At 40.0% G+C, this 24494-nt stretch overlaps 4 protein-coding genes and 1 long non-coding RNA gene across 11 annotated transcripts; 2 read left to right on the top strand and 3 right to left on the bottom strand.

Moving 5' to 3' along the window:
• The first annotated feature begins 767 nt into the window (after positions 1-767).
• Positions 768-17452, top strand: LOC124304094 (uncharacterized). 3 transcript variants are annotated; one of them, XM_046762110.1, is made up of 21 exons: positions 768-1327; positions 2247-2357; positions 2463-2554; positions 3371-3463; positions 3535-3638; positions 11087-11151; positions 11331-11490; positions 11586-11728; positions 11831-12035; positions 12164-12325; positions 12429-12710; positions 12818-13069; positions 13141-13316; positions 13391-13540; positions 13655-13952; positions 14069-14278; positions 14848-14998; positions 15080-15302; positions 15362-15491; positions 15560-15680; positions 15767-17452. In XM_046762110.1, exons 1-21 carry the CDS (start codon positions 768-770, stop codon positions 16522-16524), a joined length of 4446 nt encoding a protein of 1481 aa, XP_046618066.1. In that variant the 3' UTR covers positions 16525-17452. The 3 variants fall into 3 exon arrangements, with proteins under 3 accessions (XP_046618066.1, XP_046618068.1, XP_046618069.1); XM_046762112.1 differs by having other exon boundaries at positions 14950-14998; XM_046762113.1 differs by having other exon boundaries at positions 14069-14206; positions 14950-14998.
• On the bottom strand, positions 2472-8959 carry LOC124304108 (electron transfer flavoprotein beta subunit lysine methyltransferase-like). Of its 4 annotated transcripts, none has more exons than XM_046762146.1 (4): positions 8776-8959; positions 6806-7299; positions 3938-4272; positions 2472-2590 (listed from the first exon to the last, which is right to left on the bottom strand). In XM_046762146.1, the coding sequence occupies exons 2-4, from the start codon at positions 7269-7271 to the stop codon at positions 2507-2509; spliced, it is 885 nt and encodes a 294-aa protein (XP_046618102.1). In that variant the 5' UTR covers positions 7272-7299; positions 8776-8959; the 3' UTR covers positions 2472-2506. The 4 variants fall into 4 exon arrangements, with proteins under 4 accessions (XP_046618102.1, XP_046618101.1, XP_046618104.1 ...); XM_046762145.1 differs by having other exon boundaries at positions 8785-8958; XM_046762148.1 differs by having other exon boundaries at positions 8692-8777.
• On the top strand, positions 9052-10648 carry LOC124304111 (uncharacterized). The gene is made up of 2 exons (XM_046762155.1): positions 9052-9477; positions 10025-10648. Exons 1-2 carry the CDS (start codon positions 9422-9424, stop codon positions 10356-10358), a joined length of 390 nt encoding a protein of 129 aa, XP_046618111.1. The 5' UTR covers positions 9052-9421; the 3' UTR covers positions 10359-10648.
• LOC124304114 (uncharacterized) lies at positions 12606-15144 on the bottom strand. Its single transcript, XR_006908061.1, has 3 exons — positions 15048-15144; positions 13856-14024; positions 12606-12700 (listed from the first exon to the last, which is right to left on the bottom strand). It is a non-coding gene; the product is annotated as an uncharacterized LOC124304114 (long non-coding RNA).
• A 227-nt stretch (positions 17453-17679) lies between the features above and the next one.
• Positions 17680-24136, bottom strand: LOC124304099 (nuclear receptor-binding protein). Of its 2 annotated transcripts, none has more exons than XM_046762134.1 (11): positions 23304-24136; positions 23052-23159; positions 22683-22907; positions 22477-22607; positions 22283-22377; positions 20978-21061; positions 20585-20872; positions 20348-20507; positions 19890-20076; positions 19690-19809; positions 17680-19546 (listed from the first exon to the last, which is right to left on the bottom strand). In XM_046762134.1, the coding sequence occupies exons 1-11, from the start codon at positions 23430-23432 to the stop codon at positions 19262-19264; spliced, it is 1812 nt and encodes a 603-aa protein (XP_046618090.1). In that variant the 5' UTR covers positions 23433-24136; the 3' UTR covers positions 17680-19261. The 2 variants fall into 2 exon arrangements, with proteins under 2 accessions (XP_046618090.1, XP_046618089.1); XM_046762133.1 differs by having other exon boundaries at positions 20585-20884; positions 23304-24131.
• Between the last annotated feature and the right edge of the window lie 358 nt (positions 24137-24494).

Consider the following 24494-nt stretch of genomic DNA (forward strand, 5'->3'; position numbering starts at 1 on the left):
CCAGTGAAGTGCAGATGCGCGTACAGCTATACACAGGCGAATTATCGTTCCTCTATGTAATTTTGATGACGACCGCTTAGGATCTATCAAGAAAGGACGCGTCGCTACGTCGCTGTTCATTTCCTACTGACTGTCGACTCCCTAAGACACAAACGTTGACTGAATGTACGTATAAAGAATCGAGAAACTGTTGCATTTGGAACAGCTCTTTCAATTTTTTATTCAACTAATTTAATTTTTACACTTTATGAGCCAGTTTTTAACGTATTTCTTCTTTTCTTAGAATGTCTGATGAACAATTTTTATTTTATCGAGAATTCGCGTCTTTTCTTTCCATGTGATATGCACTGCTGCTGGTTTTTATTTTAGCCACATTGCACAATATGTTATTCAGATTACCCAATCATGAGTATTCCCTGATCATTTCAATTTCTAAGGCGGAGTTCGTTTAATGCTGCGAAAAAAGATCCGTCTTTTGGACGGAGAGATTTTAATAGCAATTATTTTGTCAACGGTATAAAAATATTAGTAGAAATATTTGGAGATAAAATGTTCCAATCCTATTCGTTATACTGAATAAATTTATGAATACAGATAAATGTGCATCCTTTTTGATCTGGCTTTAACTGTTGGAATGAAAAATTAAAATACAGTCGGCACAATTAGTATCATACATACCTACATACAATTGGAAGCCGTAACACTTTGATCTTGAAAATTGTGTCCAGGTTTGGGTGGAGGGAGGCAGGCCAGGAGGTAGAGTTAAAATGTACAATAAGTATATCTGGCCGTTGGTTTTGGAAGTGTGCCGTCTCTGCCTCCTCGTCAAGGTGGTTGAATCGAGGTCCGATTCGTCCTGCGGGGGCCGGCTGACAGCCTCCAGGGGGGTGATACTGACGCCAAATTTTCCGGGGCCGTTCGAGGTGCCTATAAAGTGTCGGTGGGTGATCGACGCGTCGGATCTGCTGGCAGAAAATGGCTCGATCACGGTATATCTGACGCAGTTGTACGTCTACAAGGGTCTTACGTTCACTGAGTACGCCTACTACGAGTCAGAATCGTCGAATCTTGGCGCTACCAGGATCCAAGAGGTCACCGAGAGCAACATCTTCGACTTCCGGTGGCTTAAGACTTTCCGGCCGATCCTCGTGATCGACTTTGGCCTTGACCGACTCGAGGGAAACCACGTCCGCGTCCTCAATGGACTTCTAAACGTCTTCGGTTTCAACATCACTTACGAGATGTCCGGCGGACCAACCAACCCGAAGTCTTGCTCGGTCAAGGATTGCTCCTACTCCGGGAGCTGTTTTGTCGCAGCGAATTACTCGTAAGCTATTTGCAGTGTAAACCGAAAATTGCAGGCGAGGTTTCGCTGTCCTAAAATTGTTACATTACAGAGAGTTGGAAAACGGTGATATCGGGAAATATATATATATCGCGCGATTCTTTCACCTCGTCGTATATGCGCATGAACATACCATTCCCGGTACGACGTGAGAATCGTCAGTCTGACCCCAGGGACTCAGGATGCGCGGAATTTCAATCGCTCTTTTCGCCCACGTATTCCTGGGGGTCCTGTGCAGCCTGGAAAGAATTGTTTGATCAAAGTTTAAACTCCTTGAAGTTTAACGTCGACGAAGAAAAGAGAGAACCCCTGGCTTGAGGATCGTTTAATTTAAAATCAGCTATAGCTATATCAGCTATATGTACATCGACCGTCGAGGCCAACCCCCCTGTATCGGAGTAAGATAATCGAAAATTTCGTGGCAGCGACGCGAAGAAGTGCGTTCGAGTGCGGAGGGCGATCAGGAGGGGAGCCGATGCCGGGCTTAGATTGATTAGCAGCGAGGTCTCGTCCCTTTCGCGATTCGCGATCCCTCACAGAATAGACCCTCCCGCAGAAACGTGAGCCAGCAGTCTCTCAACCTCCGAGAAGAATGTAACTTAGAGTCACGCACCCTGCACCTTGCTTATCTTATTTTTTTCCCTCATTTTTATCTACTTTTCTTCGCTTCCCAGCGAGATTCCTATAGGATACAAATGACGCACAACATCGTTCGGACGCGTAGGGTCGTTTGTCTATCGATTAAAATCGCTTACAGGAAGAGTAATGGTATCTTGGGCTATACACAATGTATCGGGCGTATTTCGCAAATCGCTTTTCACTTAGCGTGGATATAAATTTAACGCCGTCATTGCAACGCACCATCGTGTTTCCATGCCTCCATGTGTTTTTTTCCTCACAGGACCTTCTCGTGCGAATGTTTCGACGGTTTCACCGGGGCAGATTGCTCCAACGGTCCCCTGTGCCTGGATGACCAGCAGCACCCGGTGTGTCAAAATGGAGCGACCTGCAGGTACAGCAATAAGCGTTCAGCCAAAACCGATAAGATGGAATGCGATAAACATCTTCGGTTTGGAACATAAGGAGGTATGATTTCTACTTAATCCTTTTTGAACAGGCACGTGGGGGCTGAGGCGATACGATGCCACTGCGCGGATGGTTTCACCGGAAACTACTGTGAGGTTCAAGCACCGCAAAGATCCGCAAAGGGTAAGCTGATCCCAAACTAGTGCGATAGATCCAATCCTGGGATGTTTAAGCATACAAAAAACTTCAATATTCATTAAACAAACAGTTTAATCGTTACTCATTTTCATTTATTCGGTGCAATTGTCGTACGTGTGTATGTATCGCCCAAGCGAGAGTTTATCCGACCGAGTGCTTTCCGGGCACGATTGTGCTACCTCGGGGATTATAACCGTAGGGAAAAATGCGTCGTTGAAACTTTGCCGGAAAAACTTGCTTTGAGCTTTCCGCATGAGTTTTGAGCCGCTTATACATCGTACGATAAACGAACGAACGACCGCAACTTTTTCACTCAAACTTTTTGACGCGCTTTATCTAAATAATAATAATAATAATATTATTCCCAAAAAGTACACGGATCAGTACAATTGAATTGCACACCTAGGTGCATCCCACAGGAAGTCAAAGACTTGTACATAGGGGGACTTTATACTGAACTCCTGTTAAAATAAGACTCACGTATATAAAGAGATATAAAAACGTATACCAGTCAATTTCCATTTATTCTTAATAGTTATTATTCTTAGGTTTTCTCCTCTATTATCAAGCTATGCTGAAATACCGGACGCGTACATTTGGTTAATTCTAATAATTAAATTTTTTTTACCCAGATTCAATTACAATCATTCTACTCGTATGCATCAATTTATCGTTATACTTTCGCTCATCCATTTTTATACTATCACTATAGAATTTTTATCATTATAAAATTTGCCGCGTAACTTTCTAATTGCATTTCAATTCGATAGATTACACGTATATTCCCTGCAACTTTTACAGATTGCACAGACCAGGGATGCGTGCTGCAATGCCCGTTTAACGGGGTGCAAAACAGAGGCTGCAATTGTCGAAACGGAACAAAAATAACAACCGGTAAGTAAATCTGTTTAACAATTATAATATGTCACTCGAGATTATAATTATCGTCTCGTTTCTCGGTGTAGATCGTTCGAGATTTGAGTGTAGAATAAAACTAACAAACGTGACGTCGGTGAGGATGGTGCTTCTCCCGAATCAAGGCAGCTTGGAGGCACTGCTGGTGCGACAGGTAGGACTCTGGTATTATTTCCATAATAAATTGAGCCCCGGAGTTATTTGCCGCGTCAAATTGATCAGATGCAAACGAGATTTCATCACCCTCAATACTCGATTTGCCTGTATTCCCGCATTCGCGGATGAACGTAAAACACAGCTGTGTACTCTGTTCCCCATTTCGCATAAAATCAAAGGAATTGACGCTGAACTTGATCGACTTTTGATCGCTGTATTATAGTTCGAAACGTTTATTACCCACGTCGTAAACTCGTTTCAAACCTAGTTCGAGTTGTGATTCGAGAACTGCCATACCGTGGCTGTATCGAACCCGTAGTTTTCTCGACGAACGTTATCTGGCAGTTCGTAAGTCGCCAGCTTTCTCAATTTTCTGCGAAGTTTATCGGTGAGACCGTGCCTTCCCGGGTCGCCGAGAAAAACACTCGTGCCCTGACGGAGAGCCTCGTCGAGCCAGGTTTCCAGGACCGTAGCGATCTCCTCGTCGTAGAGCAAATCTCCGACGAAGATGACGTCGAAACGTTCGTCGGCTGTCTGGTCCGTTCCGAACGGCTTTGCTAATAAATTTTCACCGGATGTTCTTACTCGCACGTCGTTCAGGGTAGCGTTCATGCCGATTGCCACGCACGCAACTGAAAAAAATCGAAAATTAACACAATGTAAAGTAGGATATAGCGGCACTTTCGTGTTGGTCAATATATTCTAGGAACTCCGCGACGGTGAATTCCGTCGCCGATCGTGACGGGTCAAGGGCGAGGAGAAAGCTTGTCGAAACCTTCTGCTTTTAGAAGGAGACCGGAAAAAATGGGGGAAAATACATTACGAATAAGGTAAAGCACCGTACGCAACGTTTGAACGTTGTCAAAATTATTATACTATTCAAATTATTGGGGGTGTCCATCTTCGTGGTTTTCCCGATGCATAACAACCTACGATAACATCAGTTACTGCAGCGATGAATTACCGTCGATCGCCGTCGGTGTTGATGGTTAAATTTTTCCTGCGTGGATGCTAATTGTATGCAGATAAACGTTAATTACAATTTATATGTGCATAGACACGCAGTATAGATTTTTCAAATATAGAGCGAAGATCAGTAACGGGCGGAATGACTTTGATCGTATATAGTAACAAATTCATAAGGTATTTCCAATTAGCTAAATAGCTGTGCATATAAGCGTGGCAGTCGAGCCGAGGACAACTAGTCAATGCCATGATCTCAGGTGATAGATAAATTAATGAAATCTAGAATTGAGATGGAAACTTTTGAGAGAACGGAAATTTTTGTTTGTCACTTGGGTGTGTTTTATGTGTCTTGGAAACGGTTGGAACCGAAAATTGGGCTTACCCAAAACCGCGTCGAGCTTTGAACATGAATCAGCAAATTTTAGTAATTTATACTTATATTATAAATCTATGTCAATAATCTTAAAGTGATTAAGTTCCGTTGAAGAATCGCCTCGCATATGGCACAGAGTATAGCATTCTTCTATTGTAAATTAGATAAGAGAGCCCCGTTCTATAAACGGCTACATAAATGCAGATTAGGGGTATACGTGGAAAGCGTGTTTAAATACTGCGTTGCGGAATGAAACCTGTTCCTATGTAAGCGGGCACTATAATTCTATCTGCGTCAATGCCTCTGGCAATACCCGGGACCCGATGTTTGAATGAAACGAACAAGTCAGCTCCTTAGGTAATTCCATACCATATTGTATACTGCATGCACTGTAGCTATATACTCGGCGTAAATCGGCACGATCCGATTCTCGGCGGGGGATAACCATGACGTTTCGCAGAACAGATTTCGCGCTTTTTTATCGGTCGACAGGTATAATTGGTATATCTTACGATACTAACGCAATACAGTGATTTTGCCAATCAGTCTAGACGTGTTATAACTGGCACAAGATCGATTAGAGATTATAAAGACAATAAGTATAACCGTTCGTTTATCAATGAAAGTACAGATTACGTGTGTATATACGCGAGACGAGCCATTTTTAATATTATAAACGGAAACGGGGAAATACCAGACTCTTACTTAAGCCAATAACCGCTGCATTGCTGCGGTATAATGCATAGTAATTTGTCCGACCGTTTGTCGTCGACTCCAGACTAGTCTCCTGCGTGATAACGATGATTCTATTTTCCTGTTATTGCCTGTTCTTCATTACTCAATAAGAAACACGCGAATGCACCAACCGACATTCTATTTTTGTTCATCGCTTCGTACCGTTAATTGCTTCTATTATGCACATAATCAGGCGCAATCTCCAGTCACGCGGAACGAGCGTCTATAAAGAGAAAATAAAAATGCATGCCGAATAATTATCAATTTCTTCTTCATCGGTTTGCACCGCGATGTTATAATCGTTTTATCACGATGTATCTTCTGCGTTAAATCTACTGAAAACAATCCTGCGGTGCAAAAATGAAAAATACCAAAGTTGCGGTTCATAAGGTGATATGAATTTTACACGTTTGAAATTTCGAAACAAAACGATCGTACTCTAAAATTTTCAACTCCTGCTCATAGGTATATTATATATTTATAAAAATAGTCCATTTGTTCGAAAGTGAAGGTGTTGCATTAACTTTACTATATGCACGCAGATGGGCCACTGGTCTGAAAATTGACGGAAGCAAGTTTATAAATGTATATAATAAATATGTATAGCACATCCCCTAACTACTCGCTATACGTCCCTCTGTTCACCGAAAATTATCTCATTTCCTGCCGTGTCAGGAGATATGTATATTCATCGAACGCCTTTCAGACAAATGACTTTATACCCAGAGGCCTCGGTTGATACATCTTTTTGATATTCCACAAAACGCTCATGTTACGCGTTCTTGGCCATTCTCAAAAATAGAATAGCTACGGTGATGAACGACAAGAGTTCGCGGCTGCCGCTTAGTCTTTAAACCGACGAACACGCACACATGCGCGAGTGTTCACGCTAATTGCTGTAAAACTGGGTCTAGTTCCGTTTTAACGTCCGCACTTTCACACATCTCGGAAATGTCGTAACGCCGCTACTTTTTCAATGACCAGAATCAATTCACTTCCATTTTTATTGACTCTGTGTATTTACTTCGACACGATGCTGGCATATCTCATAACCAAGCTCAAAGTTACGTAATAAACAAGGAGAACCAAACCTGGGTCAATATCGTTCGCGATAACGAGACGAGCTCCTCGGAGTTTCGCAGCTATAGCAACTGCCCCGCAACCGGCCCCCAGGTCCAAGACGACAGACTTGTCTTTCAGGAGTTCATCGCCACGGTCTAGGACGAATCTGGCTAAAGCCTGTCCACCGGGCCAGAATATGCTCCAGAATGGTTCTGCGAACGTCGTGTTTCCATTAGCTGTTGAAGGCACTGGGGCATGGTACAAAGGGCAATTAGGGGTCAAAAGATGCAGCCGTATCTCCGGAGTGAGATGAGCCCGCGATATTTCCGTGCTTCCGATGATCGTCTGCTGCAACATCCGATTGTTGGGATGTTCTGATTTTTGCGCGGTATGCTTGCTTCCAAGAGACGTCGAGTATTCGGCTACTGTTGATTTTCCTCGATCCGCAGTTCGCCGAAAAGAAGCTACGCGCTTCACGATAAGCGTCGCCCACATCGCACTCACACGTGCCGGTATCTTTCAGCTGTAAAAAAAGAAAAACAGTTAGTATTTTGAACTGTTTGATTTCCATGTAAATTATTATGAGTTACAGACACATGCTCTTATTTCTGTCATTCTCACAGGTCAGCACGATTCGCATCGTGTAACGTATACCCGCATTAGAATCACAGAAAAAATAGCAAATAGACGTCAGGATGCAGGATGGCGAACGATTTACCATGACGTAGATTAAAATTAAGGAACTTGCCGGAAAATGATTAGCTATGCATTAATTTCCAGCTGAGAATTTTCCGCGGTTACATTTCAAACACTTGGGGGGTTTACAAGTGAATGTCGAAAACTGTCCGTATTGTTTAGTATGCGTGAATGCACATTCATTCTGTAGGCATAGTCGTTAATGTTGATAAACGGGCTCGGGTATAAACCGCCTGTTTTTCTTATAACGTGCTGAATCATCGTATACCAGGCAACAATATTTTGTGATTACACGACGGGCGATACAGACTTGTGAAGAGAGAGATATCATTGGACTGGTCGAGATTTCGCCACGGACGTTTGGGTGTGCGCGATAAAGAACTGAAAATAAGGAAAAATAATAATGCACAACAGGTGAAAAATATTGGAGGACTCTTCTGTTTTGTTTAAGACGACGAATAAATCCACGCTAAGACTTGAAATGCGGGATGCAAGAAGATTTGGAAAAGATCGTATACGAAGTCTATGAATTACACCGAACGTTTGAGAGTATAGCGATTTCTGGCCCCTCATTCTGTAGCTTTTATCACCGTTTTCACAGGTGATAAGAGTCATTATGACGAACCGAAAACTTTGAAATTTCTACTCTGTCACCTTTGATCGAATTACGGAATCAGGCACGCATAGGGGGGCCATGGACTTCGTCCATTCAACCGATTCATCCGTTCAAAAGTTGTTCTGATGAGTCACTTTTGTAAGGGGGAAGGACTGGAGCGAGAGAGAGAATGGAACGTAATAAACTGCACTGAAACCGGAGAGAGGAAGCGAGAAAGGAGAGAAATGACGTGCGGAATTCCAGCCGCTTTCTCACTCTTGAATCCAGTCTAAACCCCACCTTTAAGCGACAGGCAATTAAACAGAGTTGTTCCCCAACGCTGACGGTTGCGTCAGACGTTTTTGAATTGCTCACGGTATTTGTTTTACACGTTAAACGGATCAGTTGTCTATGCTACACGGTTCGATTTTAACAATTAATGATTCAACCATGGCTTTTATAATACAGCACACTATCTTTGATCCCAGTAACGGAGACTCGAGGTTGCCGTCTGTATCAATAAAAGTTCTTCCGACAAACCGGCACCAAAATCTTTCGCCGAATTTGTAATGTCTGATACATAAAATGCATTGAGGAAAATGATTATGGTTACAGGAATAGTACATAAATCCTAGGAAACCAGTTGCGTTCGGCGAGTATTCTTCTCGTTTCGTGTACCGGCTTTTACGCGTATGTCGTTATACGTACAGGACTCACACTCAAGCGCGATTCCGAGCCCGGGAAACTTATACGATTCCGAGGAGTCTCATTTGGTTGCCAAGTGGTGTGCGATCGAGTCTCGCCCCGTGTATGTATACGCCTCCAAATAGCCCACAAACGAGAGTGCGACGCAATCGTCGGCAACACGGATAACGGAGTAACAGAAGAATTTCACTGGAATAACCCTGACCACGTGATCCGGGTGACCCGGAGGGGATTCATCGCCTCCATATATAGGGGAACGGCATCGCGGACACGACACTCGTGTAACATTTATTCAGCCGACTTGTTAAACGATACGTTTAAAGCGGCTCTTACTGTGCAGTGAGAAATCATTCGAGAGACCTGAAAACCGAGAAAAGGATTACGTGTTAGAATCGACTCCATAACAAACGTGTCCAAAGTGCGTTGTATTGTTTAATCGAGTGATAATCGATATTGTATGTGAATAACGTACAGTGATTCGGGAAACTACCCGCAACCAAAGGAGTCCATTGATTAATAGATTAGAACTACCACTGACCTTCGGATCGATCAATTGTTTTCATCCGACGTAAGAATTCCACCCACGGCCAACAAGGTTCAATCGTTCCGGTCGACAATTGACAGAGAAGAACTGCGAACCACTACCAAAATGACTTACAAGGATGTACTTGCTGTTCCACCGCCACAGAACGTCAGTTTTGAAAGGTGAGGAAACAAGGTGAAGTTGCATATTGAAAAATGTGAAATTGTTTACAAGATATTGGCATGGTCTGGTCAAATAAACTGCAAAGTAAAATAATGATGAAATAATCGTTGAAACGGTGACAGATAAGATAAGGAAACATGGGACGGGACGGGGTAAATTTGAACTGAAAGAATCTCACTACAACTCGTTCTAACTAGCCAAAACCATAACTTTTGTTCAATTTCAACGATATTCCAAATCTGATTGTTTGCGGATGAATCCTCTATAAATCAACCGTGATAAATGTTTCATTCAATGACCTTTCACATGGCAAAGTCCTGGTTATTATAAAATCATTTGCTTGCTGGTCAGGGAACATTGCTATTACGAAACTCAATTAGTTAATTAACTCATCGGGTGAATCTTCCAAACTCTTACTCTGTAAATCTTTTGACCAAATCTAAAGCCATCTTGACCATCTTACCCTCAAGCTTTTACACTTGTGATATATATTCACGTTTCGCTATTAAGAAATACCCGCTATAACAATATCTGATTAACTTACAGTGGCAAACTTCCATCCAACCTTCAGCAAGAGCTAAGATCTCAGGGGACAGGAATGCAGGTGACATGTGGTATGCGGCCTACTCTGCAAGCCCTCGCCTCTCGGGGTTGTCGAAGCCTGCAAGGGAGCGTATGCCTTGTTTCATTGTACGAGAAGACGGATCCGGCATGGCATCTCCAGATGACCCTACTCGAAGCCTATTGTCGCGAGCATGATATCGAGGTCGTTAGAGTACGAGCTGAGTACTTGAGGGCGGCGTTGGGTCCTCAGCATATGGACATTTCTTGCGTCTTGATAGCACCGGAAGACCCATTTGACCTGGAACCACCTGCGTGATTTGTCAGTTGGATATGAATTATTTGAAAGAAAAAAAAAATTGAAACATTTTGGATAAAATTTCGCGGGAACCGCGCGACCACATAGATGTGCTGAAAGCATCTTGAGCTGGAAAATTTGTCTCACATGAGGGTGGAAGAAGATAAATCCACAATGTTTTGTGCGCGATGTCCTGTAAGACATAATATGCTGAATTTGTATAGTTGTGTATATGCATATATGTATGTGTAAGAGGGCAGAAGCGAAAATTGAGAGAGCGAGAGTTAAGAAATGTTCGCTATTTATTAATAGGCGAACTGGAAAAAAAATAAATAAATGAATAAGAAGCAACCTTTTGCCACTGGTGTTTTGGCAGTTTCTTATTTCTTTGTTATTTATGAAGAATATGGAGAAATATATTGTTGTATGTATAATTTGAAAAATTAACATATCTATATATATGTATAGGAAATTTAAAGATATATGATAAATTATGAAAATAAACGTATATTTATAGAACATAATACGGCAATCTTATTTTTACCCTGAAAAATCATCCTCATTCTCTTTAATTGCATATGAAAAATTTTCTGTGAAAAATTGTATCGAACGTCATTACTTATATCACTTGAGGAAAAATCAGAAGAAAAAAAAACCCAAAGCGAAACTTTCCCCTGATGCAGAAACTGGGCGTACTGATGCGTAAACATTTCCTGAGGGAAGTTAAATAGTTGACAATTGTTTTTCAGATTGCCAAATACTTAAGGAACGCTAACATATCTTCGGTGGAGGAGCTCAAAATCTTAAGCATAACGTGAGTAGGTGTATATATATATATATATATATATATATTACGTACACCAAAAATCCATGGTCAAGATGGAGTATTAAACATAAAATTGGGTCTAGTACTTTTTGTAAGGATGAAAATTTTCCCTCTGGATATCATATTTCGGCGTCCTGCCACATTATCTTAACTGTTTCATCACGCAGGCCGACTTCAGAGGTGGTTTTTCACTTCTTTGGAAACACATATGATGGGGATAAAATACGAGAGTCTTTCAATCGGCTGGTACAACGACGTCGTCTCGGGGACATATCGCTTGAATCGACACATTTCACTTTCCAGCAAAAGCCTGCACTGAAGTTGCAGGTGAGAGTGCTAATCTATCATATTCACATATATACTATACGTTGTTTGACAGATGTTGCAATAGACCACTTTCTCCAAAACTCCGAGTGTTTCAGAACGTACGAATCAATCAGCTTAACGAGCGAGAAGTACGATTAGGTGACCAGTTTATCGTATCATGCGTCGCCCAGGGCAGCTACAACCTCACATTTACCTGGTACAAAGATGGAATGTTGGTTAATACGAGTAAAGCAACAAGGTGATGAATATAATAAGACGATTTTTCACTCAATCAAGTAATTTGACTCCATCAATGAATAACCACAATGAAATATATTCGAACATGCCTGTTGTATTTTAGAGAAATTTGGGTGAAACTTTTACCCAATGACGGGTCGGATCAGTACACCTCTTTGCTTGGAATAGATAGATCAACATTGCTCGACGCAGGCCAATATACTTGTCAAGTGATTGACTGGGGCATGGAGCAATGCAAGAGCTTGACCATCGACATACGGGACGAGCCAAATGTCAGAGTGGTTCCGATGAGCGCGACCATTGAAAAGGTTAGTGATGGTTGTACTGTAAATTGTAAAGCTATGACCCCCACTTCTGGCAGTATTCTGATGTGGGATTAACTCCGAGTGATTAATTCACTCTACATGAGTGCATAATTAGAATTTTCATTACCCAGGGAAGCAATATTCAACTGAAGTGCTTGACCCCCAACATGCGGAGCATTGGCATAGGGTTCGGGTGGAGCAAAAATCGTGCATTATTGAAGCTCGAGCCCGGAAGTGAAGTGTGGGAGGATCTCTTTCCAGCCGGCAGTATATTGAAGATTACAAACGCACAAGTACGTTGGTACCTGCAACATAAAGTTTTCATTCAACCGACTTAGGCGTTTTATATGCATATTTACAAGTGTAATGTGCTCATACCCTCATGTCAAATTCCAGAAATCCGCAATATACACGTGCAACGTTGCTCAGAGATCGATGGCGGTTCGAGTGGAGGTCGTTAATCGTACGCGGATACCGATATGTCTCAGAGAAAGAGCATGGGGAGTGAGGTGGCCGGACACTGGACCAGGATTGGAGGCGCTTCTTGATTGCCCGGAGAATTTTTTTGGTCACCGTATAGCTAGGCTCTGTTCCATGAAGGATGCAACAACGCCAGAATGGCAGCTGCCCGATTTCTCTGCTTGTCTCTACGAGCCCTTGTTCACTCCCTACAACAATGTAAGTCGAATTAGTTTGAAGGTATTGATTTCTTCTAAAATTTACGCTTATCTATAGGTGGTTTGTTCATTTATCATACATAAAGGGTTCATTTTTTCATTCCAAAGTTTCAAAGTTTAACGCTAGGATACCAGAATACGACAGGCGCCGAAACTGTAAAAGCATACTGGAGCCTCTTGCGGTCCAGGAAAACTCCTCTGTATCCGGGTGAGGGGGATCGCATAGTCGCACTTTTGTGGGAAATCGAACAATATCTAAACGCTACAAAGGAACTTACTGACTTGACTCATTCAGCCGAACCTTTTATGCGGATCGTTAATTTCGTTGTCGAGAATGAACACTCTGTGCTGAATGAACAGGTAAGCCGATAACTTTGTTCCAGTCCACGACATAACAATGGCCAACTGCCTGCATCCAATTGTTTTTCCAGCAACTGACACTGATGCAACAACTGACCCGTCGAAATTTGGTGTACTGGGCTGAACAGGCGCACCCACCTCAAATGCACCTCGCACTGTCAGCGATGGTGGCTGACGTACTTCCATTGCAAATAGATAACAGCGATGGTGTGACCCGGACGATGAGAATTCCTGGGCCTGACTATATGTGAGTAATGGGTATAATTACATCTAGAGCTGCAATGAGAATTTTATCATCCACTCCTTCCAACTGCTAATTAGGTATCCCAAATGGTACAAAGACAACGTTCTTATCCGTGTGAAGAGAAGTGATTTAATAGGAAAAAGGACAGACGATACAGCTAGCGGAGTCAGTATCGTGTACAAAAACCTGTCAGGCTTATTGCCGAATGTGTACGTCACGGAACTCGAGTGAGTAGACGCTGTATGCTGATAACAAATGAATGAACAATACCCATATCGATGAGTGATGGTTTTAACAATATGAATAACCAATCATATTCTACTGTGTGCTTTTTGATTAAGCGATGGTACAGATCTTGAGTATCGAATTAATTCGCGGATCGTAACGGTAGATGCAATATTGCCGGAAAAAAAGGTGGCAAAGCTTTCTGTACAAGGCAAAATATCAGTCGACCTACTGTTACGTCATATCCAAAATCACTCTGGCATATGGAACATATCGTGCGGGGCGGCAGATTTTACAGGTTCATGGAATCTCAATACCTGTGTCAGCAATACCCTTCAGGACGGCACCGCAACGCAGTGTGTTTGTCCTCATCCTGGAACCTTCGCCGTATTTCTGACAGCACGGGCAGTTCGAGTAAGTGCTTCGAATCTGGGTATTCTTCAAACTTTCAATTGTTAAGCATGCTTTCCTCGACTGCCGCTTCGTCTGAAACAAAAAAGTCTTAATGTAATCGATGTTCGCTATTTCAGGTGGCCCTAGCAAAACACAAAAAAGCCACTCTGGTGGTGATGGTGGGCTGCGGAAGCTGCCTATTCCAATGTTTGCTCACATCTATCATCCTGGGCTCATATTGGTGGAAGAATCGTACCTGGCTCAATTTTCTTAAGGTACAATGTTGCACCGGGCTTATTGGAGCAATGGGGATATTCAGTTACGCCACTTATCAAACCCTACCAGAGGTATGTATCTGTCTAAATTAACGATTACTCTTCACCTGCAAATCTCTTCAGTACGACTATTGCGAATCAATGTAATGAGTTTTCAAATTTATGAATATTTTTAAAAGCAGCTGTATAGACGCAATTGAAGCTTACAATAATTCACAAGTAAAGCATAAAAATATATTTATACATATCCAGAAAAAGATTAAAATCAAAGCTAAAACCGATATTTTTATTTATGTCCCAAACAATACGGAAGTTAGTTATTTTTTTGTATTCATTAAAATATAATAAGACTGAGTAATTGGTAAATGTTGCAAAATAGGACGTTTATGCACAACGCATTGAAACGCTTGTTTAATTACAAATAAAGCAACTTTATTTAATGTTTTTACTTTTACTATTGGTTATATTTCAAAAAATTACTTGATCATAATCATGATATTGAAAAATTTTGTTAAAAATTTCTCATGTGTGGGTGCATAGTCCACCTCTGCAAGGGACCAAACATGGTTTCTCACGCAAATTTTCTGTAAATTTATCAACATTCACTAATAAATAATAATAATTTATTTATTTGGTCGCAGAGCACCTTCTCCCTGGTAGCTATATCTCTTGAGGCATTTCTTCTTGTTGGCATGTCAGCTCCGATATCCCAGGCAATGATTATTTATGCCGAACTAACCCAGGTTCAACAGAGCCAGCACCTTCAGCCCACGGTGATCGCGGTAATCACAGGTGAGGCATCTAATGTTTTCATTTCTTAAACTGAACAACTGATACTCACAGCATTCAATCACGTCCATATTAAATCCCAAGGAGTTCCAGTCCTGGCGGTTCTGGCGACCGAACTAGCCCACAAAAGCACCGGTTGGCATCACGAGTCTTGGTGGCTGATGACTGGAAGTGGGGTCTTCAACATATTCATAACTTGCGCCACGATCATGGTCCTCATATTCATTTTGCTGCACATCGGTATTGTACACAAGGCCCATGCTCTTGTTGCAGAAAACATTCTGAAAAAAGAAACGATAGAAATGAGGTAATATGCATTATGGGAAGCACGTCGGCTTGACTTAATTTAAAAATTTTTTTCCACAGAATGCGGCTGCTCCGTCGTGCTGCTGTAGTATTGTGCGGTATTATATCGATGGAGACCTCGTCAGTTTTATACGTCAACTCATCATCCACAATCGTTCACTACGTATTCGCTACGTTATGTGCTCTGTTGGTGGGTAAAGCGAAGAAGAGAAAAGAGAACCTGACAATATTTGAAATGTTTAATCCGTTCTTTTTCAGGGATTTATTGTGATAGTCGGGTACGTGTTGAACAGTGAAATTCAATTGGTAACTCCGCTATTCCAGAAATTGAAGTGGAAGGCTAAGTTGAGCGATGAAGAGATTTCCGACCCAGTGAAAGGTAATAACTAACAATTGAGACTATCGCAGTTACATTTAGTCGGATGGCATCTAAGTATAAAAATTGATTGTTTCCACACCCGGTAGTCTGCTCAAGGAGTAATGAAAGTTCAGAAAACGAGGTGGGTCAATCGATGCAGCTGAACGAGCCATCGTACTTGGAAGTCCGTGGGGTGGCAGCGGGTAGCATAGATACTCGAGAATACGGTGCTGAGCCGGCGGTACCGTCTTACAAGAGTTTCGGAATCCCATTAGGGGGTAGATTCCTGCCGGAGATTCGAATCGACGGTACGGACAACGTGAATTTGGAAAACTACAGCACGAGCCCAAGGAAGTATCAGGAAGTAAGGCTCGAGCCTCCGGAAGCCGGGGGAATCGGAAACGCAATGACGGGTGCGGGGTCAAGCGGGAGCGCAATTTACGCGTTCGATTCGAATTACGAGGGCGTCGAGCATCGAACGCTGAGGGACTTCAACCCGTACATCGTTCAGGCTCCGAGTGTACCTCTGCAGGGCGTTATGCCCGGAAGTTGCAGCGGTTCGGCGACGGTTCTCTGCAGCGCCGACGTCGAATCGCGGCTGATGAAGATCGGAACGATGCCTGACGTAACGCTGGCCGTAAAACCGACCGAGATCGAACTGCGGCCGGTTGAAGTGAAGGCGAGGGACAATGTCAGTCCGATACCGGACATAGCGAATACAAGCGAACGGAAACAGCCCGACGGTGAAGAGAATGCACCGGAAATTATCGTCACCGATTGCGAAAGTACAGCAAGCGGGATGCTAGATCGCATTTCTCACGATCTTGACTATCTGTTAAATCGTAAACACGGCAACGAGTCGTAATGACTGACAAATTGTTCGCGGGAATGACTGTGTTTTTGTTGGTCTTGCCAAATTAAGTTTACCTACGATCCGAAGAAAGTCGGTACACTCGCTCTACTTGTTATGGGGGTACCCTTAGGGTGGTCTACTAATACTACTAATACTAATTTGTATGTACACGGTATGTATGCACATGCATCCACTTATACAATAGATGTGATCCGTCCTTCTTCTAGCTCCATTTCATCGCACCTTTTCGTTTTACACATCGATTCGTTATAGTCAACATTATAAGCGATATGCACCGGCAATGAAATTGTTGTATAATAAAGAATTCCTCACGCCTGTATTTCTTTCTGCCAATGCGAATTGTACGGAATTTAAAATGATTGTTCAGAGATATGATTATAGTATATGTATAACTTGATAGGGTATTATATGTCATAAATAAGTTGTAAATAATTTTTAACGAGGACAGGTGTTTCCGCCATACACACATATACGTAAAAAAACATACATACGCATTTGTACGCAATCAATAGTGTGTGTAAATATAGGTATGTGTGTGTATGTGTATAATTATAATATACATATACTATTATATTTATTCAAATTATATAAATTTGTTGTACGGAAAATTTTAATTAATGATACACTAATAAATTAAACAATATACAATTATTTAATTAATATTATATGAAAAATTTTTCCATGACAAATAATTAAACCAATGATAAATCTCTGTAAATTTTATATAAATATCATACCTCGGTGATATACATTATACAATTATTGAACCGTACGTGGACGTATACGTGTTTGAATATATTCGTTATTTTATCCCACCTTTTTACACTTTAAGATTAGTAATTATTACTAATATTATTTACAAAATCTATTAGTAGTTACATACTGTGACTAGTTCTTTGTGCCATGACCTAGTTAGTTGTTCGGAAAAAAAAAAAAAATGAACAGAAAAAGAATTATTATGCATGTTACATACGTACACGTTTACAAAACATTCTCGGAAGGTTTGTTTTTTCAATGAAAAATTCTGGTTTAATCAAATGCGACAGTTGGTACGTGCGTATGGAAAATTCTTTTTTCAAAAAATAAGACACATTGGCAACGTATACATACATACAATAAATCATTTGTACCTCGAATGCATAAAAATTTGTAAATATTTGTTTTATTGGTGATTCAGAGACCTACTACATTTTATACATACTACGATTATTACACTTAATAGGTACAACGAACAAATTTGGCATTATACCGCTGCTATAAACAATTGCGCAAAGTGGCGCAGCTTTATTATTCCGCGAGTAGCAGTAGTTGTAGTAGTAGTAGGTAGTAGTAGCAGTAGTAGTAGTAGTAGTAGTAGTGATGGTGGTACGAGAATCGAGATATTTAATTGATTTTCACAAGAAATATGCAATAATCTGTAACAAAGTTTCCGAGCATTCGAGCGTTCGATATTTATAATTTATCTTACTTTTATTAACGCAATCTGTTACTCAATTTTGCGTACAAGGTATCACGCAGCTAGGTAGGTACATATTTTATTTCATGGTAGGACATATCGATGGCGGATGCGGAGCTGCTCAACAGATGTTGGTGATATTTAAAATGATCGCACAGACTAATAGGTAAAAAATAATTAGAAAAGAAAAGAAAAACACACGATTCTGTCATCAAAAAATGCGTTTGTAATTTTTGGCTCTCTGTTCGCGGTACGTGTTTTTTCTCTAAATTATTTATTACTAAATTAAGTGGTTTATACGAATTTTCATTGTATATATAAAAATAATGCCTATTGATTCAAATATCAAGATACACGGTCTCTTATGGGTTTTTTTCTTTTTCAATTGTCAATACTAGTAGAAACAAAAAATCAAAAAATAACAGAAATGGTATCAATTGCGTACACGAACGAGTATTATTCAGGGGCAAAAATGCTGAATTAACAAAGTGAAATCTCTCGAAGTGCGTAAAATAATTTAGAATTTTACAAATTGCTAATTATGAAGAAAGAAAGAAATACATTGTATGTACACGAGAAAATTTATCTGAAAGCGAAATTAAGTTCCAGAGTTGAAAATAAGAAATAATTTTTCTTCTATTTTTACTTTCCTCGCGTACGTCTTTGGGGAGAAAGTAAAAAATTATCAAAATGCGTCTCTAAGCATATTAATATTATGTATGTAGCAAAAGCGGGACTAACAGAAGGTAAAACGTCTCCTTGCAAAGAAAACGAAAAAAATTCATGTAGTAATATCAAAGAATTAATACACTTATCATTTTGCGGCGCCGTCATAACTGAGAGTTTGTAAAGTATTTTTTTTTTTTTTCTTTTTTCTTTTTTCTTTTTCAAAGAGAGAGTTATAGACCCTAAGAATGTTATAAAATTTGTCTCACTAATATTTCAGCGATAATACAATATGACCATTCTAATATGATTTATTAAATAAAATTTACTTTATTCGTCTTACCAAATATTTCGACCCTGAAATTGAGTTCACTCACTGTCATATCGTACCGTGAAATATTCGGTTAAAATGTGCATGTTTATCATCACGGTTATGCTTTTTTGAAAGCCACGACTCGATTCCTCCTCCCCTCTCCTTCCAAGCTCACCTCCCTCATTATTCCACTTTCTGTCGTATTTACTTAAATATAAAAATACATAGCCAGTCTATATATAAAATGTGCAAGGTGGCACATTGAACTGAATTATCACAAATCCTCTCGATGGTTAACTACCGCTGTCGGCGATTATTGATGATTCTGCTTCCCTACTTTCTGTTCCTTTTTTATACGAATTTCCAATCAAATTCTCACCACCACTCGCTGTTGCAACACCAGCGACAGAGGAATTATTATCTAAATGCTGCAAACACGGAAATTCAGGCCCGGAGAGTAACAGTGTCGTTTGCGTTGGAAGATTTGTCAAGGATACCATTCCAGGATTCATCATTTGCTTGTTGAAACAACTTCTTAATGCCTCTTCGATTAGATTTCCTATCTTATCACGATCGTTCTGAAATAAATACGTACAATTGTACAAATTTTATTGCATTATATGAATTTCCTGCCAATATTTTGTAGGGACAGTACACCTTTCCTTGTTCCTACACCTTGTATACGATTTTTTTCTCTCTAGCTTTATCGGTCCGCACTTACCTCGTTGATAAACCCAAAATGTACGAGTTCTTGTGCGAGAAGCATCGACGTGTCGATTTGCGTTATAGGACATGTGAGTTGCCTGTTCATTTTATCATCCATTCGCAAAAGTATCGTCATCTGAAACGAATGAACAATAGTGTAACAACAGCTTTGAAAAATGAATATGAATCGAAGTAACAAATTTAACAAAGACTTACAAGAAGTTCACGGCTCTCTTCTCTAGGCTTGACGTTGCACATCATATTTACAACTCTCCGAGATTCAAAGTCAAGTGGTTCAGGCGTTACAGACTTGACAGATTCCGTTACTTCTGGGGATATGGCACGAGGTCGAACCGGAGGCGGTAACTTAGCCATAAATGCAGTTAACGGGTATATTCCATACCTGAATGTTAATCAAGAGGAGATGATTATTTTCGATATTCAGAACAGCACGAGTATTCAAAGTTGAATATTTTCATACCCTTAAACGAGATCAATTATTAGCAAGTATTAGATGCATCTACAAAGAAATTAAAAGGCGATATAATATTAGAAAGAAATTGGTAAGACAGCAGAAAAATTGCACATGTGCAGACTATCGATAGACATATAATACGTTAGGAAAATCATTTTAAATATGACTATATAGAGAGCGAGTCTAATCCAAAACTTACTTTACATCTTCGACGAATTTCTCTAATTTTTCAGCAACTTGAATATCACTTGAACGAATTTGGTACGGAGAACGATCTGCATAACGTACTTCAGCAACGACTGTGTCGGGTCCGTACAGCCTTTGTAGCACCTCATCTGTTATTGTCTCTGATATATTTGCTAAAAATGAAAGAAAATATCTGTTGTTGTATTGGGATAAAGACCAACAATACTAGACAAAGGCACGATATACTTACTGGCTGAATTAACCAAAGCGTGTGCCGCCAACAGCTTCAGGGTGTGAACCTCGAAAAGTAGAGGATGAAATAAAAGTTCTCTGGCGCTAGGCCGACAGATGGGATTTACTTGAAGACATTTATGAATGAAATCCTTCTGCTGGCTATCATCTAACGATTCTATGGTTTTATTGATATTTTCGTCCGTAACTACTGTACCAGTATCGCCGTTTCCTTGAATTTCTAGCGCTGCCATTTCCAATGCACACATTCCAAAGGAATAAATATCAATAGCCGGAGTTAACGAGCCTAAGGATAAAACTAGAAAGAAAGAAAAATATATCATCAACAATTGGACAAGCATTTCCTCTCTTACGGGTCCAAAGTCTTTGGCTGATACTAAATGGAACTTACTTCCGTATTCTGGTGCAACAAAATGCATATTCTTCGTATTTGCCCTGCAGGTTTTTACGTGATGATGAATAGCATCAGGCGCCACTGTAATGTCAAAGAAATTCACTTTTAGTTTGCCAGAACATGGTTTAAAAATGTGAAAAAAGTTGAAAAAAAAGTACAGGCAGTACAGAAGACTTTTCCCATGAAACATTGGAATAATATCTATTATATGATGGGAAAATTTTTCCGCCTGTCACATATTTCAAGATTTTTATGTAATTACTGTAGTTTGTCAGTTGATCCTTTCATACCCACGAAATTTTTTTTTCATAGAAGTACTTAAAAAATCATTTATATAATCGATAATAAGATAATTACAAGTGTAAATTGAGCCCTCATTTCATTCGGTTCTGAAGTATATCCTGACACACAGATAACATGTTCTTCATTAATTTTTTCCCGTCTATTCTCAGGACGAAATAGTGGTTCTTTTTTAAAAATAAGATTACACTTAGCATCGTAACTGAGTGTGAAAGAAGTACTTGAAAAGTATACTTTCTATAATTAATAAATTATGCATAATAATAATATTGTTTACCTCTGTGCCTAATTTACTTAGCTGGCGATAGGTGATAATCTGCCAAGTTGAGAAGTTTCACCACTTCGCCACCTGTGGCAAGTTATGAGGCCAATTGATAGGTTGTAGATGTCGAAAATTTAATTTCTCCGGTAGATACGGTGAAAGTACGTTTGTACCCTCGTCTCTCTTGTTGAAGGCATTGCTGTTTTTTTTTCATTATCTAGATTAGAGGCTATTTGCTACAATTAAAAATGAGGACTCAAGTTACTCCTAGTTCAAAAGGAACATTAGAATAACACAATCTTTTTGTCTAACTTCTGTGTACATCTAAATTTAGAATACGTTCTGTCCTATCTACTGCTAGCAAAAACCTTACATAGTTCCCATTTCGTTTACAATAGTATTTAGTAGTGACATCATTGGTATTCTCCAACTATGCAATTATAATTGTGGAGATTTCTAATTTCTCTACTCACGTTTCAATGTCATTGTTTCCTGTTTCGATTAAATATTATTTCATTTATCAAAACGGCTATGTGCTGATTGTAAAGAATCAGCTGAAAACAAGTTGCTTGCTTAACTAATCCGTTGATGATTTTTGCAAACGAGCAAAGCCATCAAGCACAATTAGACATCCATTAAAACTATGTGTATTCTGCGTATTAGCATTAAAGACAGAACAACCGGTCAGTCATAAGTACATAACGTCATCCGCCTTATACGCTTTCAATATTACTGCTTACCTGAACCAATTTTAACTAGGCCATTGTGCTGAATAAAAATAGTATCACAGGTAAGATTTCCATGAATAATAGGAGGTGAGCAAGAATGCAGGTAACTGAAACAGGAATTTGATCATTGTATTACGAATTGGGACAGATTAAAGCAGGGGAAAATTTAAAAGATTGTCCTATTATTTAATAACTTCGTGACATACCTTAACGCTGAAAGAATTTGTGTACACCATCGTTTCCAAGCCTGCAGTGGTAATTTTTTAACGTTACGTTTCGTCCTTTTGAGGAACTGCTTCAACGATCCCGACGACATATATTCAGTTATGAATATTACCTAAAAAATAAAAAATGAGCTTTTTATCTGGCAGACATATAATTATTTTGTTCAAATAATAAACCAACGACTTACTCGTGGCTTGTCATTGTGAGTATCTGTCCAATATCTATGAAATTTCACTATATTGGGATGCTCTAGTTGAGTCAAATTTTCAAACACAAGTTGAATTTTCTCCTCTTGTGCTTTGAAATTCTTGCGCTCGGAAAACTGTACCTCGTTCCAAACAACCTCGACACCTTCCTCTGTGTCCATAGCAAGGTAGGCACAATCAATACCCGGCAAATCCCTCTTTTCAGCCTGAAAAAAATACCACTCGATTAGATTGGAAGAACACGAATCGATCATAAACCTTGGAACTGTCCCCGGACAATAACTATTAAACCTAAGAAACACAGAGTTATTATCTGAGCAAAGTGAGATGAAATCTGGAGAAATTCTCACTTCCATATCGGCGTTTGAGAGATTCTTGTCGTTTTCCGTGGCGTTGCTCCGAGCTGATCCTGCAAAGTTGGACCCTTCGGCTAGAGCAGATTTAGTAGGTACGTAGACCTGTAAAGAAAAATCAACAGATGGATTCAGTGGGTCGAGTTGTTGTGGCATAAAGAATAAGGCGAAAAGCAAGCCTAAATAAGATATATACGATCATTTTTGTCAACCACGTATGAGGTGAAAATGACAACTGGAATTAGTTACCTCTTCTCGCCTCTTGAGCCAGCGTCCGCAGGGACTTTCCTCGAGGATTTCACTCTCATCCTCAGAATCTTCGCCACTTTCCCGCGGTGACTTGTGCTCTGGGTCTGTGCTGGATCGACTCCCAGGCATTACATACAACAATTATGACGGCACGTTGAAAACTTGAAAGCTGCAGAACTGAGTCACTGAGTTAAATACCATAATAATATTATATTGATATTTAGAGTAACATTTGATCACTGCGAAAGAAGTATGTATTATTAATATGTTGATGGAGTAGAAAACGTTGTTGAAGGGAGGGGAAGTCGAGAGGGGGATTGAGGGAGGTTGAGTATAAAATTATTATCTTTTATTTAAATGTATTTATATATTGTATACGCCTCCTCCTCTACTAGAGTGACACATGCAGCACGACCGATCCCAATTTTAACGTATTATGTCTATTATTATTTACTGCACTACGCGATCCGGCAGCGACACAATTTATTCGCTGGTACTCGGCGAACCGTTTCCGGCACAATTCATAACCGAAATATCATCCATCGAGATCACTGGTTTCAAATTAAAACCCGTGTGACGTGAAAGAGAGAGAATTATTACCGTGTGACACACACTATACACCCCTCATTGCCATTGCGCTGTAATATCATCTCACTCTGTCTTCGGTTACCAAAAGCTTAATACAAGTCTGAGCACGACAGTAACGCCGCGCCCACCGGCAGCAACTGCCTCTCGCGGGAAAATCGGGGAGTTTGAATACATCCATTCATTCTTGTCTAACTCACGTCTAACTATTCGATTCATCTATCGCCTAATACTTTTACAGGGCCGAACATGCAACGATCGGTGCCCGAAAAATTTTTCTTAATTTCCAGGTGTCACTTTTTCTAAAGGTTTTAGATTTCTCCTTTTTCAGATTTTTTTTATCCTTCGTAATTGTTTTACTCGTTTGAGACGATTAATCCAATGATGTCCAACATCGTCATGGACATTAATAAATACTAATAATACCAATACTTTCCAATGGTCATGCGTGTACGCGTAATTCAAGTCGATGAAAATTGTCGATATAAGAACGATGAGTATTTAAAATGTTTTCTCTTTTTTAAACTGTATATTCTGAATAAAAAAATAATCAACGTTTAGTATATACATCTTATATATGAGTAAACATTAATAACAATATCTTAT

This window comes from Neodiprion virginianus, chromosome 4 (genome assembly GCF_021901495.1).
Source record: "Neodiprion virginianus isolate iyNeoVirg1 chromosome 4, iyNeoVirg1.1, whole genome shotgun sequence".
Classification (NCBI taxonomy): domain Eukaryota; kingdom Metazoa; phylum Arthropoda; class Insecta; order Hymenoptera; family Diprionidae; genus Neodiprion; species Neodiprion virginianus.

Excerpts from the sequence above, each read along its gene's own strand:
- LOC124304094 (XM_046762110.1), top strand. The coding sequence starts at position 768 with ATGTACAATAAGTATATCTGGCCGTTGGTTTTGGAAGTGTGCCGTCTC. Across the intron at positions 2,358-2,462 it reads CAAAATGGAGCGACCTGCAG|GCACGTGGGGGCTGAGGCGA; the intron begins GTACAGCAATAA and ends CTTTTTGAACAG. Across the intron at positions 15,492-15,559 it reads CTACGTTATGTGCTCTGTTG|GGATTTATTGTGATAGTCGG; the intron begins GTGGGTAAAGCG and ends GTTCTTTTTCAG.
- LOC124304108 (XM_046762146.1), bottom strand. The coding sequence starts at position 7,271 with ATGTGGGCGACGCTTATCGTGAAGCGCGTAGCTTCTTTTCGGCGAACT. Across the intron at positions 4,273-6,805 it reads CGCGAACGATATTGACCCAG|TTGCGTGCGTGGCAATCGGC; the intron begins GTTTGGTTCTCC and ends GATTTTTTTCAG. Across the intron at positions 2,591-3,937 it reads ACGGGTTCGATACAGCCACG|GATTGGATCTATCGCACTAG; the intron begins GTATGGCAGTTC and ends TAAACATCCCAG.
- LOC124304111 (XM_046762155.1), top strand. The coding sequence starts at position 9,422 with ATGACTTACAAGGATGTACTTGCTGTTCCACCGCCACAGAACGTCAGT. Across the intron at positions 9,478-10,024 it reads CAGAACGTCAGTTTTGAAAG|TGGCAAACTTCCATCCAACC; the intron begins GTGAGGAAACAA and ends ATTAACTTACAG.
- LOC124304099 (XM_046762133.1), bottom strand. The coding sequence starts at position 23,432 with ATGCCTGGGAGTCGATCCAGCACAGACCCAGAGCACAAGTCACCGCGG. Across the intron at positions 19,810-19,889 it reads AAGAGAGCCGTGAACTTCTT|ATGACGATACTTTTGCGAAT; the intron begins GTAAGTCTTTGT and ends CATTCGTTTCAG. Across the intron at positions 19,547-19,689 it reads ATTTTGGGTTTATCAACGAG|AACGATCGTGATAAGATAGG; the intron begins GTAAGTGCGGAC and ends TATTTATTTCAG.